Source organism: Sinocyclocheilus anshuiensis, unplaced genomic scaffold (genome assembly GCF_001515605.1).
Source record: "Sinocyclocheilus anshuiensis isolate Anshui unplaced genomic scaffold, SAMN03320099.WGS_v1.1 scaffold538, whole genome shotgun sequence".
Taxonomy (NCBI): domain Eukaryota; kingdom Metazoa; phylum Chordata; class Actinopteri; order Cypriniformes; family Cyprinidae; genus Sinocyclocheilus; species Sinocyclocheilus anshuiensis.
The window spans coordinates 1,593,176-1,609,890 of NW_015544166.1; the positions used below are offsets into that span (position 1 = coordinate 1,593,176).

The 16,715-nt window shown below is 34.5% G+C and overlaps 2 protein-coding genes across 2 annotated transcripts in view; both read right to left on the bottom strand.

The window, feature by feature from the left end:
* Positions 1-7,868, bottom strand: part of LOC107695910 (voltage-dependent calcium channel subunit alpha-2/delta-1-like) — a 30,249-nt gene extending 22,381 nt beyond the window's left edge. Inside the window, exons 1-12 of the mRNA XM_016496023.1 lie at positions 7,796-7,868; positions 7,663-7,712; positions 7,491-7,580; positions 7,328-7,405; positions 7,162-7,242; positions 5,833-5,907; positions 5,299-5,370; positions 4,663-4,734; positions 3,909-3,970; positions 3,303-3,379; positions 2,719-2,742; positions 487-495 (exon numbers count right to left, since the gene is read on the bottom strand). Of these exons, the coding sequence (XP_016351509.1) occupies positions 487-495; positions 2,719-2,742; positions 3,303-3,379; positions 3,909-3,970; positions 4,663-4,734; positions 5,299-5,370; positions 5,833-5,907; positions 7,162-7,242; positions 7,328-7,405; positions 7,491-7,580; positions 7,663-7,712; positions 7,796-7,814 (709 nt within the window). The 5' untranslated portion in view covers positions 7,815-7,868. The remainder of the gene's footprint in view (positions 1-486; positions 496-2,718; positions 2,743-3,302; positions 3,380-3,908; positions 3,971-4,662; positions 4,735-5,298; positions 5,371-5,832; positions 5,908-7,161; positions 7,243-7,327; positions 7,406-7,490; positions 7,581-7,662; positions 7,713-7,795) is intronic.
* Positions 7,869-10,523: 2,655 nt separating this feature from the next.
* Positions 10,524-16,715, bottom strand: part of LOC107695911 (voltage-dependent calcium channel subunit alpha-2/delta-1-like) — a 65,729-nt gene continuing 59,537 nt past the window's right edge. The window contains exons 5-9 of the mRNA XM_016496024.1: positions 16,164-16,199; positions 15,919-16,048; positions 11,677-11,808; positions 10,741-10,810; positions 10,524-10,578 (exon numbers count right to left, since the gene is read on the bottom strand). Of these exons, the coding sequence (XP_016351510.1) occupies positions 10,524-10,578; positions 10,741-10,810; positions 11,677-11,808; positions 15,919-16,048; positions 16,164-16,199 (423 nt within the window). The remainder of the gene's footprint in view (positions 10,579-10,740; positions 10,811-11,676; positions 11,809-15,918; positions 16,049-16,163; positions 16,200-16,715) is intronic.

The following is a 16,715-nucleotide window of genomic DNA, read 5'->3' on the forward strand; positions in this document are numbered from 1 at the left end:
CCTGACAGTGAAACACAACTCTACAAACAGCAGGCTGCTGCACAACAGCTTGTGAAAATATGTCTTTGAGCTTCTGTCTAGTAATGCGGTTATCTGCTGTGACACCCTGCTGTTTAGGCACACGACCTCACATACGGGTGGCCCAGACCGAGAAAGTTCAAAATGAGAAATTTGATCTATTATCTCAAAATATAATAATAATAATTAAATTAAATTAAATAAGAAAAATTCAGAGCAAAGTTGAGATCAAGAAATATTAAAGATTCTGCACTGTAACAATGTTTTCTTAAATAAATAAATGTCTGTTTCAAATTCATCACATTCTCCCACATATATTCTGCTACATATTTATGCATGTGGGTTTGTTTGCGAGTATGTTTGTTCTTTCTGAAACCAGATGACGGACTCAAACATGTGAGAGGTCAGATGTTACATCCAGGTTCAAACATGAAGGAAAAGACAAAAGGAGAGAAAGACAATACTTGCCAGCTTCTTCTGAAGGGTCAAATGCCGCAAAGAGGGAAAGGAGGGAACAATTTACCGAGGAAAGGAGGCAAAGAGAGGCAGAGAAACAGGGTAAAACCACAGGGGTCAAAGGTCACCAATATTTTATTCACAGAACAAGCCTTGAATAAAAATATTGCATTCTCATCTAAGGTTTTCTGCTGGTTGTAAATTGAAAGACAAACAACGTTAATGAATTATGCATTCACACGAGTCAAAAAGATGACAGAAGAAGGAGGGGAAAATTTCATGCAGAAAATAATTATAAGTGACTTTCTTCAAAATGAACGTCACTTGGTTTGATATTTTGTTAATGCAATGGCATCCAGACATTTTTAAATGTGGCCAAACTGTCCAAATGCATTTTGAGGCCGCTGCGTTTTCACTTGATTTACATTAAACTCAATCTCTGTGATGGTGTCAGGTTGAAAAAAGACAAAAAAGTGGTAAATTATGGTTTTAAAGGATGTAAAATATATTTTAGCAGAAGGACAAACCAAGATCTGGTGGCAGATGAGCGATTAGTACAGACTGTTATTGCGGAACAGCCTTGAAGTTACACTGTCCCGTTAAAGTTAAAAAGGGACACATACCACATCCGCACCTGGACATGAACACGTGGACCCAACACACACACAGAGGACATGTCTTCTAAAGAGCGAGGCCTGTATTTTGTTAAACCGCCCCTTTACGAGGCTTTGAAAGCATCCAGATGATTCAGAGAGCGAAGGGGCGGAGATAAAAGCACAAAGAGTCACACTCATGTCCTCTGCGGTTTCACCTTCCAAACCTTCAGGAAAACATCTACTAAACATCTCCTGATGCTCTCACACATACACACACATTCAGACTCGGTCCCGGTCAGTAAATGTGATAGTCACACTTCATGACACTCATAACGTTGACAAACACACTGAAGTTGCAAAGAGAGAACACATCTAAACTGATTTACTCAGCTGGAAAACATTTACACATGCAAAGCACACATAGAAGAGTGAACGAATGTGTGTGTGTGCATTACTTTTTTATGGTGGCTGCGATTTAGATACTGTAAGTGTAGAGCAGGTGCTAGTAGTAGAGATAGGCCGATAAGGAAAAATCACGATAAGAATCTAAGTTCTTAGAAATGTCTCTTTGTAGAAATGTTGGTTTCATATGGTTTTGAAAAACTAGAGTATACCATTTTTTAACAGTTTAAAGTTTAAATTTAATGACTTCAAAAATGTCAAGTGGTGTAACCATCAAGTAAAAAGTAAAAACATATTTTCCTTACACCCCGAATCTGTGTACACTTTATATTAGTATTTTAAATAACCATTTTTAGATTTAAACAAATATCAAGAACTGTTATTCATCAATATCATGTTTTATAAGTTGCGCCACATGACATTTTACTTGAACTCACATAAATATCTTTTTTTTTTAAGTTGCACCACATGACATTTTACTTAAACTCACATAAATATATATATTTTTTTATATATAAGTTGCACCACATGACATTTTACTTGAACTCACCCTGCCATTTAAAAAAAAAAAAAAATTATCAGATATTTTAAGAAACTTGATTTTAACACACTGTCATGAGGGTCTTCATAGGTCTTTATATAATTTCCGATTATGTATCTTCACATGAATCATTACATGACTTTGATTTAGACATTTTTCAGATATTTGATTTCAACATTTTTCAGATATTTATAATATTTAAGGAAAATTGCTCCAATGGTTTATTTATAAGAAATAACAGTAACAGTAAAAAACTCAATTTCAAATAATTTTATAAGGTTTTCTTTTTAAGAATGTCTTTCTATATATTATAGTATCAGAAAAATTGTATTACTTTGACATTCTTGACTTAATAACCCTATAAACATTCAAATGTATTTTAATTCAGAATTTTAATTTTAAAAAATTTGTCACATTTTTGTTGCAGTTTGTTGCATTTTAATGTATTTTTGAATAAATGAATATATCCTAAAATGATAGATCCTAAAATTCATACTATTGTAACAGTTGAAAAAAAAAATACATTAATTGAAGTACATACTGCCAATAAAATGGTTTAAATTAAGTCTTTACTGACAGTAAGCAGCTCAATAAATTTGAATGGTAATTCCATCTGAGTCAGTATATCACAAAACAACAATATCGGCCGATCTCTAGTGAGTATCACTGAACACTATGAAGGAAATACAGAAGGAAAATACTTGCCGGGATTTTCTGAGACATTCCAAGCTGTAGACAGACAGGGAAAAGAGGAAAGGGAGAGAGATGGAGAGAAAAACAGAGAGACAGAGAATGAAAAGGTTTTGGGGAAAGCAAGATATAGGAAAGAACATGAGGGATTTCACAATATTTTATTCAACCCCAGAAGCTTTGAATAAGAATATTGTACAGGAACTGTGAGGGCTCTCCTGAAGGGAGGGGCATTTGAGATTCCCTTTCCTCTCCCAAAAGTCACATGAGAGAGGACGAGAGGGTAAACATGGGCACAGAGGTGCATCTGGAAGAAAAACCTGGGCTAATGTGCACAAGGTGAAACCCTTTTGCTGTTAAAGGAGTCGTCGCCCCGTCTGGCGCACACTCATGGAGAGAAACCACAACTGAGGAGCCACGCTGTTACATCTCCAGAGGAGGTGAGGGTGTCAAAAAGAGATGTGAAATGGACAGAGGCTGTAGGGGACTCTCTGGATAAAAACCAGGAGCTCATGCTACGGCTTCTGGCCTCTGAGGCCAAGAGACTGTCATTCCAATCTCTTTGATAAAGGTGCGAGAATGTGAGTTATGGTACTTACATTTGGCCTGAGTGATGGTGTCTACTATAGTGGCCTTGATGTAGCTGACACTGTAATCAGGTAGAACTAAAGCGAGACTACAGAGAGAAGACACAAGCAATAAATGAGGATGAAAAGCAGTAGACTTCCTGACATTATTATAATTAAGAAATGAACGTCCTGTGAAATTAAAATTGGAGTTTTGTAGCTTTTTGTCCATGTAAGTTGCAATTTATAGATTCCAACTCAAACTGCTAAGAGATTTTAAACTCTAACATAAATTACTCTATTTCGCTTCACTGTATCCTTTATGGAAGAAGTATGTCAAATTTCTGTTCAACATGACTTTGAACAGTGCCCCCTAGCGGCAATATTTAAAAAAAACAAAAAAAAAAACATTTATATGTTCACTTGTACCCCACAGAACCAAACACACTTTCACAACATAAAAACATGAAACATGAAACAAAAACAAAACAAGAAGAAAACAAAGCAAAGCAAAGCAAAAAATAAATAAATAAAAACAAGACAAAAACAACTCATAAAATAAAATAAAATAAAAGTAGTAAGAAGACAACAAAACAAGACATAAGACAAAAACAAAACAAAACAAAACATTGCTCAGACCTGTAGTCTGTGTCATGGACTGGACCCCAAGTGTAGGTTCTGATGCCTCTGTCTATGTAACGCTGCAATAAGAATAAAATAACACTTAGTGTTTTAATGAACTATTGATCTGTGTTTTACTTCTAAATAACTATTGTATAGCCCAGTGGTTCTCAACCGGTGGGTTGCGACCCAAAAACATTTAAAAGAGAGGAGAAAATGTTTGTGTGTGTGTGTGTGTGTGTGTGTGTGTGGCTAATCCAACTCTGTACAGTTTTAGTGCAATTTCATCTGTGATTTGTTCTCTTCCTGTTTTCCAATCTATGCTTGAATTGTGATGTCTTAAATTTTATTTATTTATTCATTTATTTAAGAGTGAGCCAAATAGATGGTTCGCCTTCATTTTTATTTATTTATTTTTTATGTCAAAGGATGTGTGGCTAATCCAACTCTGCACCATTTTAGTGCAATTTCATCTGTCATTTGTTATAAGAAACATATGATATATTAATATGGCTTAATAAAATAAACATGATTTCTACCAACCAGAATGTGTTTTGTGCAGTAAAATTTTTACCAGAGATATTTAGGAAATGATAATAAAATTCAATGAATACATTTTAACATTTAAAGGCCATTTTTGTTTGCTTTTGTACAATGTTTTAAAAATGTAAACAATTTTTATGTTGTTTCCATTTGACCTCTAATATAAAAAAAAAGGTTCTGAAGCAAAACCAGCTGAGAAGCACTTCCTGTTTAAATCATGCATGATTACCTCATCTTGAGACTTCATAAGTGTTTGGAATCTCTTTTGATCCTTCTGACCCTCTATCATACTACTTCTGATCTACAGACAGACAGAAGTCAGACAGACAGACAGGTGTGTCACTGATGTATCATTGCTGTAAATACAGTACGTTACTGGATCTTCAAAAGCAGACACAGAGTGTTGCTTTCAACTAAAAGAAGAGATTTACTACTGTAATCTAATATCCCCTTAGTCACTCTCCAGTGAGAAAATGAGTCATTTGGGTTGTGAAGTGAGAAAATGATATTTTTATAGTCAACATATTGTTATGAAATCACACAGGACTGAGAATCAACTTTGCTGTTTGTTGATGCTTCGATAATCACTTTGTTATGACTTGAACTTCTGTACAACAGAGCACAAGTAACGTTACAAAATCAAATCACACCAGCCTGTATTCATTTTAACACAAGAAAGCTTGAATCTGAAAGCTGATTTGGTATTTTTGAACTTAATTGGATATAAGATTATTTTGAAAAAGGGTTTTTGTCAATTAAATGAAAGTCAGTTGGGTCCAGCGTTGTTTTGGACCCCATTTACTTTCATTGTATTGACAAATTAGTTTTCGGCATAAGAAAGAACATCATAAAAGTTTGCTCTCACCTCCACCTTTACTTCATCCTCCAGTTCTGCATCCAAGAGGTCCAATGTCACGGGTTCTTGAGACTTGAGATCCTGCAGGCAAACAACAACAACTTTCAAAGTAATACCATAAATCAATACTGGACAGCATATTTGTGTCCAGTATATTTACAAATGAGTCACTTTTTCCTTGAAGAAGTGCCCAATGAGGAACGGTTTCTCGGCATATCTACTTTGTTCCACACAAAGTGTTCACTAATCCCATGGATCACTGACTAAACATTTACTAATTGTCATGCATGTGTTTTGAATAAATGCTCTTTTTGCCGTTTCATCTGTGAACTAAACAGAACGATTGTGTTTGGATTGCACAAATTATATTTATTACAAAGGACAGATGACCTCTGCACATGTGGGTGGCCAGAGTTATTTCATCATAACCTGTAGTGAAGGTTCTTCAGCCGTGCATAACTAACCACACACATGGTTATGGGCAGCTACTTTTAACAACCGAGAGAAAGAAACATACAGCGATGGCATAAGTGAGAGTCGTACCTTTGGCTGAAGGTTGGGATGAAGTAGCACGTAGCCGTTGGGGTCGATGGCGAAGTAATATCCATTTGGTCCGAGCTTTATGGAACAAAAGACAAGGGTGATTATTATTCTGTAACATTTGATAGGGTGTTTTTGCTACTGTACCTTTAAGACTGCTACATGCAAATGAGGTTTGTTATTATTGGCTAACCGTTTTGCATGTGAAATGTTTATAAACACTCCCACCAGGCTGGCACAAGTAGTTCATCATAAGTTTAAGCTTGGACTATTCATTTTTGCTGCTTAGTATGCACAGTCAGAAGACAAAACAAACAAACAAATCCTATTCTTGAGAAATATTGTTTCCTAGTTAAAGTAAAACTATTCAAATATATATTAAAAATAAAATATAGTGCCTTCTCTTCCTGTTTTCCAATCTATATTTAAATCTTGATTACTTGAAATGTATTTATCTATGCATTTATTTAAGAGCGAGTCAAATGCATTATTTGCAAATTCGTATAATAATTAATTTGCCTTTTAGGTAATTTTATGTACAGCTTTGGAAGAAAGAAAGAAAGAAAGAAAGAAAGAAGTATACGGCCTATCAGAAATTTAAGAGAATTACTAAATTTTAGTTGATATTGGATATTAACACTGTTCAATGTAATTTTAAAGCAAATCTCAAAATGAATATTAATATTATAATATTATATTATAACATTGTATGTTATGTATATTATGTTTTGATGCTTAAATTCACTTGTAGCATTAATCACAATTGAATTTAGTTTTAGTTAGTATTTTAGTATTAGTATTTTATATTATTATTAGTTAGTATTTTAGTATTTTTATTTTAGTTTTATTGAAATAATTAAATAAAACATTTATTTCGTTAATTGAACAATGTGATAATAATTGTTGGCTTATAAGTATCAAACAAAATTTAAATATCAGTGCAACCTTAAAACATACAAAGGACTTTATAAAACTTTATTATATAAAATGTGTATCGAACTCATTCAAACTAATCAAATATATAAAAGTAAGGTCAAAATCAGACACAAAAAGTTTTCCTTGCTTTCATTGAGTATGTTTGCTATAGTACGCCTATATTTAATATTGAACTTATGGTTTAACATAAAATGACCCCTTGAAATTTATTTGGCACTGAAAACAAAAAGAAAAAAATAACAAGATTGACTAAACACAAAGAATGCAGCAGCACTGGTAACATGACCCGGCTGCTACAGGTCAATGCAACGCTTGTGCAAGCTCTTCAATGTTGCAAACTATCATATGTCGTAAATTAAGAAGTGCAGATCGCACCCACACGCTCTCACGCCTTACAGTGTAATGTGGAGTCAGTCTCTTGATGTCATCCAGAGACACGTCTATGGCCATCACCCCCAAAATCAACTGGCTCTGGGCCTGCAACTGATAACAAGGACATTAAAACAGATCGTGTTCCACTTCAGTTCATCTAATTCACAAGACATCAATTCACTGACTTCACCTTATTCTTGTCTTGACTCTTCCTGGTGCTGGTCTTATTGAACACTGGCAGAGTGCCTGTAATCACAAGGCCCAATTCCTGCAACACAAATACAAACACAACAGCTATTCAATACTTCAGAATCAGCCTAATATCAGCCAGATATATAGAACATTAGACGTACTAGAGCGTCCACATAAACGTTGGTCCACTGTACACTCTTTGCTTTCTTGTATTCTTTCACCATGGGTCTACCCAACACATCCAGGTACTCCTGCAGAGAAAGGATGTTGGTTACTATCATATACGATGCTGGACAAGAGTCACATTTATGTGAACAATGCACTGTCATTTACCTGGGTGTTGATCCTGATGGCTCCAATCGAGGGGATCTCATAATAATAACCTACAGGAAACATTCAAATCTTAATACATGCTAATATATTATAAGTCTTCCAAATTTCTCAGCATTAAATTTCAGCGGTTCACCTTTGTTATTGCAAGCCATCCATTGAATTGGTGTCTTATCATAGTTATGCTGGCCCACAGAAAAGGTGAAGATTCGAACCTGACAGAAGAGAGAAACAAAAGATACTGACATTATTATGTGTTTGTATGTGCAGTGCTGTTCAAAAGTTTTTTTGAATGTTTTTTAATGGAGTCTCTTATGCTCAACGTGGCTGTATTTATTTGATCAGAAATACACAAAAAATGTAATTTTGTGAAATATCATTGCAATTTAAAATTTTGATCCTTCAGAAATCATTCTAATATGCTGATTTATTATCAGTGTTGGAAACTGATGCTGTGTTAAATGGATAAAAAGTGATAGTAAAGGCTTACATTGTCACAAAAGATTTCTATTTTGAATAAATTCTGTTCTTTTTAACTTTTTATTCATCAAAGAATCAAAGAAAAAAGTATCACAGGTTCCAAAAAAATATTAAGCAGCACAACAGTTTCAACACTGATAATAAATCAGCATTAGAATGATTTCTGACGGATCATGTGACACTGAAGACTGGAGTAATTATGCTGAAAATTCAGTGCTGCGTCACAGAAATAAATTATATTTTAAAGTATATTAAAATATTACTTTAATAATACCAATATTAGAAATTGCAATAATATTTCACAAATAATACAGCCTTGATGAGCATAAGAGACTAAAAAAACAAAAAATCTTACTGATCCCAAAATTTTGAACGACAGTATAAATACAAGCTATGATTTCTGGACAAAAAAACCCCTCCATTTGCACATCCGAAGACATCCTTATTGGTAAAAAGACATTTAATTAAATATGATATTACATTTACATTTAGTCATTTAGCAGATGTTTTATCCAAAGCGACAATATAAATAGAATAGAGAGTGCTAGTGTTACAGATAAACTTAAATATGATATAAATATGGTATAATGTTTTTGAAAGATGTGATTTCTCACTGCTCACCAGAGCTGCAAGGCTTTTTTTTTTAAATCAAAACACATTACAAACACTAATACTGTGTAATATTATTACAATTTAATATGTAATTTATTCCATGATCATTCGTAAATCATTCTAACATGCTCATTTGGTGCTCAGGAAACATTTCTTATCATTATCTATGTTGAAAATATGCGTATATAATAATGCTTATTATAAGGCATAATATTTTTTTGGTAAGCGTGATACATTGTTTCAGGATCTTCCAGGATTCAGAAGAAATTTCAATTCAAAAGAACAGCATTTATTTGAAACAGAAATCTTTCTTTCATAACATTATAAATGTTTTTAGTCACTTTTGATCACTTTCTTAATTAAAAGTATTATTTTCTTCAAATAATTACTTTTAAAAGGTAGTTTATATATAAATTAAAAATGCAATAAAAGTTTTCTATTAATGTCAGTGCATAGTATTTATTATTAGCAGAGCATAAAAACAGAAGAAATCCATGGTACATCTGATTTATGTGTGCGTGTGTGTGTGCGTGTATGTGCGTGTGTGTGTCCATGTGGTTCCTCACCTTCTTTTCACTGTTGTACTCTTCAAAGATCTCTGAAGCTCTGTCCTCCCCTCCATCAGTGAATAGCATGATGATCTTATTAATATAATATAATATAATATAATATAATATAATATTATATTATATGGGCGGGTGGCTGGGAAAAAATTACAAAGACTTTACAAAATTGAATGAATGAATGAATGAATGAATGAATGATTAAATGAATGAATGAATGAATGAATGAATGAATGAATGAATGAATGAATCAATCAATCAATCAATCCAAAAGAGAGACACCTTACAGCTATAGCCCAAAGAGCTGATAACACAAAAAAAAATAAAAAGCTGAGGGGAAACAGAAATAAAAACAATCACTAAGTTTGAACAATGACAGATAACAAAAAGTCAAAACAACACATCCAAAGAAGACTAAACCCCATTTAGGCTTTTAATGTCTCCAGAACTGACATGCTGCATCAGGTTTTTACGTGTGTGGGTTTTAGTGTTTAGTCATAAAGCTAAACTACATTGATTGGCTGAAGCTGGTCTACACTAATGGGCTCAACGCCCAGACAGCACAACACCATCATCATTACGGCTGAGCAATAACAGAATCAACTCTTCAAGGCCATACTTTCTAATACAACAAGGCTAATTTCACTTGTAACCAAAAGATGCCCCTTAAGCATGTGGTTTTTGATTGATGTTGTATATTTCTGGTTACATCTACATTATAAATGTATTCACATGCCAAGCATGACTGTAATGTGCTTCTTTATTTTGAATGCAAATATTTATTTATTTTTATATTATTAGAACAAAAATATGCTTTTTTTTTTTGTTTTGCTTACACTGTTTAATATTCGTAAACTGCTTCATTTAACACAACTCTGTTATTTAAATGCCTGCCAGAGATTTCCAATCTAAAAAAGCAAAAATTGATTTTTCATGTTTATTACTCTCACCTCTCATTGGTGCGTCTTTAATCAACATCTCTCTCTCTCTAACATTGATAAATGACTCTAATGCAGAACTAACATGAGCTCTTTAAGTAGAGAGTGTGGGATGTGTCACATGCAATGAAAAATCACATTCTGCTGATCAACCAGTTGCTCAAAGTGCAAAATCGAAACAGGATCAGTTGTGAGAAAGACTGCTTGAGCAGCTTGGTGGGTTTGTGTCAGTGAGTGTATGAACTGTAACCGTAAATCATAGAGACTTCACTCACGCGTCCACCAGGATCAACATGTCTTTAGGTGAAGCTGCACCTTGAATATACCTGCAAACACACAAACACACACACACACACACACACACACACACACACACACACACACAGGAGATAAACCATCAGGCTTAACAACCGAGAGAGGAAATAAAGCACTTGGTATCTCTCTCATTAGCAGACAAATGTAAACTCAAGCAGCACAGGTCTGCTCACCAGGGCCTTCGGCGTACATCATACAGGTCAATCTTGTTTGGTGTGTTCTTCGTGTCAACCCAAGGGGAAGCTAAAGCAGATGGGATATTGGGTTTATTATGATTATTATCTTCCTAACCTTCTACAATCACTTCTTAAGTAGAAATAGGTTGTATGGTCCTGGTATTTAAACAAAAGAAGAATGAATGAATGAATGAATGATCAAAGTTAGAAAGCAGTAGGACAACCAAAATATTTAATTTTATATAACATCTCATTTAAAATGTAGCTAGTATTTAATATTAATGTAATAAATATAATTTAAAAAGTAAATACAATTTTTATACTGAAAAAAAATGAAACAAAAGGCGATCAGAGTTAATGATCATGAATGTTTAACCTTCAACAATCATGTCTAATGAAGGAGAATTTCAAACATTTCCAACTAACAATCGGTTATTTAATGCAAGTATATAAATAGGTTTAACGGGTCTGTGATACATTAACAAAATAAAAATAAATAAATAAATAATCAATCAATCACAATATTTAATACTAAATATTTAATTTTATTTAATAAAATTAATTAAAAATTAATTTTATATTATTTTGATGCTAAAGAATAAGAGTTGATCAGTTACTGTTTATCTAAAACTATGACTTGCATTACATTTATAATTTCAACTACTTATACTATTTAAAACCAAAATGTGACACAATTTTATGGTCATGCAGCACTCATGACTTCTCTTTCCCTCGCATAAGGTTGTCTATGTTCTGGGCACTTGTTTTTGCTTTTCTATTCTTGTTTCCTGCCCTGTGCATGTGTTCACCCTCACATACCACCATCAGCTATGGGACAGAAACTATGTACATATGGCTGCACAGTGTCTGTGTGCTCTCCGTAGTCTCTGAGTTATGGTAAATATCTGAGTTTTATTCATTCCAGTGCTTTACCTGGGAAGTATCGAGCCAGGCCAGAGGCACTGCCAAACACCTGCCAGAGGAGGGATGGGTCATCTTCCTTGTTCTTCTTAAAGACGTCATCCAGAGCCGCAGTCCAGTTTAGCTCATTCAGGATTATAGTGGCTGTTACAAACACAAATATGCAGGATAAATCCCAGCATCCCCACAGGTTTTATGGGATTTAACTCAAGCTGACATGTTTTCTGAGAGCTCTGTTCTAACAAACACTAAAATGAACCCCAAATCAGGGATAAATCAATAAACTGGCTCTCAAAACTTCAGATCCAATCATGTTATGCTAAACTCGAAGTGATAAACCACTGAGGTAGAGGAAACAACAAAGTGAACTATTAGCTAATGCAGTTCTAATGGAATTATAGGAAAACCGGGCCCTTTTTTCCAGAGAATGTCATAAATGGACACAATGCCTTCTGTAAGTGAAAGTGATGCTAACATTTTAAAAAGAGCACTGGCAAAGATATGACATCATTGCCCATGATGCCACATAACTCATTCCCCAAAAAAGGTGTTGATATCTCTTTTTTCTGTGGGTTTAGTTTACGTATTATGATACTAAATTATTATTAGAATCATTACCGCCTTGACAGCCTCTGTTTGATCCCATGGGACGTCTTTTACTACCCCTCCAATGCCACCCACACTCTAGGTGTGTAATCAATACAGGCCTTCTCCATCACTCAAAAGCAGACCAGACCCTATCGATCATCTTTAAGAAGGTCCATCAGCAGCCCAAAGCTACATCTCATCTTCCTCTATTTCAACCACTTCCTTCCAGTCCTTCCTGATATACTCACTCATTGCCTATAGTAAAGAATATGTATGGAAAAAGGATTAAAAAACGTTATTGGAAAAAAAATATGCGCAAGTGAGTTAATCATAAACAATTGGTAGCCTAACAGCCAGCATGTTTTAACAACTGTATACACAAGCTATCAGAGTTTTTGTCCTAACCAGTCATTTTAGAAAGTCCCGCCCATGGTGAAATTTCATTGGTCTAAAATCCTGTCCCTCAAAATTGCACATAAATTCAACATCTTCTGATTGGCTTAAACTGTGTAGAGTTGCTCCACATTTTCGCTTTCAGTGTGGACAGACAAATTAAAGAAATTGCTAGAAATTGCCATTTCATGCACTTTTAGGACACTTACAGTCAGTAGAGGAATAGCACCTTTTACACACACACACACACACACACACACACACACACACACACACACAAGCAAGGCTTTTTCTTTAATTTCAGTGGCATTTTTTATGAATTTAAATTAATTTAAATACATTTATATTTTTACATGTTATAATTACTTACCTTTAGAATGTTACTTTTCTCATTTAGTTTAACTGTGCATGCATTATTATTTAATATTATTTCTTGTATTACAAGCATTATTATTATTTAAATATATTTTTAATTACTTGTTTTACAATATTGCACAATTTAAAATTGTTCCGTTATATAGAAAACATGCAATGATACCTAGAAATTACATGTATTTTAATTATACAGACAACTCCAAAGTAGCCATAAATTCATAAACATTTTTGTTGGTAATTGCTGGAATTGACTGGTTTGATATTTTTAACAATAAATTAAATCGATCAATCGAATCAATCATTAAAGGAACATGATCATTAAAGGAAATACAGTGACAAAACCTAAAACACAATAATTTTGCTAGGCCCAAACTCTCACACTGAAGCACGAAACAGCTCTGCAAACACAATAATCTTATAGTGGTGCCGTAGCAGAGTGAGTGCTAAATTGCAGGATCAGTTCAGAATCATGAAAGCTTGTAATCACTGAGAGGATATCCCTTCTGCATGCACACACACACAAACACACACACACACACACACACACTTACGTACTATACACGTCATCTCTTTACATACATGCAGACTCTATAGGTCAGAAGTCAATACTGCAAGTAAAGGCTGTCACATATATCTATATAAGACTAGTCCATGAAGGCATAATTTACTGATCCTAAAGGAAGTGCATTAGTGAATGAGAGCTGTTTACAATCATCTATGTTCATATATGTGCGTGCGTGCGTGTGTGTGTGTGTGTGTGTTTTCAGTCAGATTAGATGAGGTTTCACAACCCTTCCTGTTGTTCATTCATCATGCTGTCAGTCTGCCGGGATAGACACCACACACATCCTTATTAGCGAACACCCATACAACCAGATCTCTCTCTCTCTGTCAGTCATATCTCTATTTGCTTCTGTCTGGAAAATTAGTGCAAATAACAAGATCAAAGTCCAATTACAAAATAGAAACTGGAAGTGTATGACTGTACAACGGCACTTAGGGTCCAAAATGAACACTCGCCAAGTACCAAATGTGTGGTAAAAAAAAAAAAAAAAAAAAACTTTCACTGGTTTAAATGAATCAGGGCAAACAGTCAACAGAAAAACCAATCTGTGCACTACGAGCACAGCCAGAGGGATCCATGTGACGGACACGTCATCACGCTCACACACACACTCTCTGAGCATGTCTGTGTCCATCTTGAGATTGTGATGACAGATGACACACTGCGTTGAGGCAAAAAGCACAGATTCATATCGTAATAAGACACAAACATACTGACAGCCTAGAGCCCCCAATAACATACACACACATACGAATACACAAACACTTGAATAATCAGCCACATTATTACATCATAAACTATTATTTAATATAGAGTTAAAAAACTGTTTGAATGGAAAACAGAATATTGCTTGAAAGCTTCACCCAATGGCTGTTGTTGAGTTGCACTAAGCAATGCTGCAGGACCAAGAAAATCAGGCGGAAAGCAAAAGGTACTAAGAGTAATTTGAAGTGCGTAAAAGTAGATAAAGAGAGACAGTGGGACAGAGAGAGATGAGTCATATGATGAATGCGGCTGCTTCAGTCCTCATCTAGAACACAAATATCACATCAGACTCATTTGCCTGTGAAACACTCACACAAACGCAAGGCCACAGTGAGCCCATCATTGAGGAGATCAGATTTCTGCCAACACAGAGTGATACACCATGTCTTAAAAAAGCGCTAGCCGATTTGACCAACAGCCAACATATACATGTGATGTTTAACATAAAGCTATGAGTGACCAATGAGATTTTGGAGGGCGGGGGTACTAAGCAAAATGTCACCAAAAAATGAAAAAAATGTTACAAATTACTCATTCTCAGGCCATCCAAGATGTAGATGAGTTTGTTTCTTTATCGGAAAAACAGATTTGGAGAAATTAAGCATTACACCGCTTGCTCACCAGTGGATCCTCTGCAGTGAATGGGTGCCGTCAAAATGAGAGTCCAAACAGTTGATAAAAACATCACAATAATACACACTAATTGTTTTGTGAAGCAAAAAGCTGTGTTTGTAATTAAAAAAAATCCACCATTATTAACTTTAAACCAAGTCCTCTAATCATAATGTTTTCTCCAGTGAAAAAGTCATCTCGTCTGAATCAGGAGAGAAATATGCAAAGATCAAGCACTGTTTACAAGCAAAAACAGTCCAAAACAAATATGTTGGTGGATTTTGATGTGAGAAGATAACAGGGAATGGGCTTTTTCACTGGAGGGAACATTATTATGGATTATGGACTCGTATTTTGACAAGAAGCCATGGTTTAAAGTCTTGTTGGAGTTTTTTCTTACAAACACGCAGCTTTTCATTTCACAAGATGTCATTTAATTGATTGGATGTGGATTATTATGATGTTTTTATCAGCTGTTTAGACTCTCATTCTGACAGCACCCACCCACTGCAGAAGATCCACGGGTGAACAAGTGATGTAATGCTAAATTTCTCCAAATCTGTTCTGATGAAGAAACAAACATCTTGGATCTACTCAAGCTACAAGCTACTCATGATCTACAGTAGCTTTCTCACCTCAAAGCATTCATAACCCATAACCTTTTAAAGCAAGAGACAGAGAGTGAGAGCTATTCTCTTGCTGGAGGATGTTGGGGGTTGTGGGGTCACTCAGGGGCCAGGCGTGCTGCGTTTGAGCTGGGCTGCTCTCTAAATTTAGTCTGAAGTTTTTCCACAAGCCTCTGGCTGTCCACACCTGACACCCAGCAATAAAGCTGAGCTGTCACTGAAAGATTGATTTTATAAACTGGTATTTTAGCTACCATGCAAAGTCGTAAAAAAAGAACACATGCAAAGATGTGTGTGTGTGTGTGTGTGTGTGTGTGTGTGTGTACTCACAGCCCTCGTAGATATCAGTGGGAATGTGCACTGCTGTTGTACTGTATGAAACAGAGCGTTTGAAAGCAGGATCCTCTTTGAATTCTAGCTTGACGCGGTTATGTCGTGTTTCAGTGTCATTGATGTCAAACTAGGAACATAAAAATAAGCATAAACCTCTCAAACTACAAAAAACACCTTGTTAATTTTCATTTCTTTGTTGTTTAGTTCATATCCAAGCATGCATTTTTAAAAAGAAACCTTACCTTGTCCTTGGCATTGTAGTAGATGGTATCATTAACCTGTTTGACAAAGTGGGATCAAGACTTTAGTGTTTTATTATCAAAGCTTTTAATATTCATTAGGATAGTTTGGTTTCAGTATGTTTATTTTTTTATTTGTTTGTTTAGTGGGGCAGTCTATTGATGTTATCTTTTTTTTTCTTCTTCTTTTTTTTTTTAAATAATCATAAACATTCCAGAAAGGTTACAGGGTAGGTTTGTGCAACAACCTAATAAAAACATATACAGACAAAAAATTTTTAAAAAAGTCACACAAAAAAAATGTTTATGTTTCATAATCACCAATTTCTAGCATTCTATTAATGTTCTTCTTAGGTTTTTGTCACAATATTGATTTATATTTCATGATCACAAATTAACATTCCCATAATGTTGCAGAAATATAGGCATTTGTATAGGTATTTGCATAAAGTTTTAAGTGTTTCTATATTAATTTGTGATTCTCCGAAGTCAAATCTATTTTTGCAATAGTTTTCTGCAAGCTGGTTTTATATATTTAAAAATTATTATTATTAT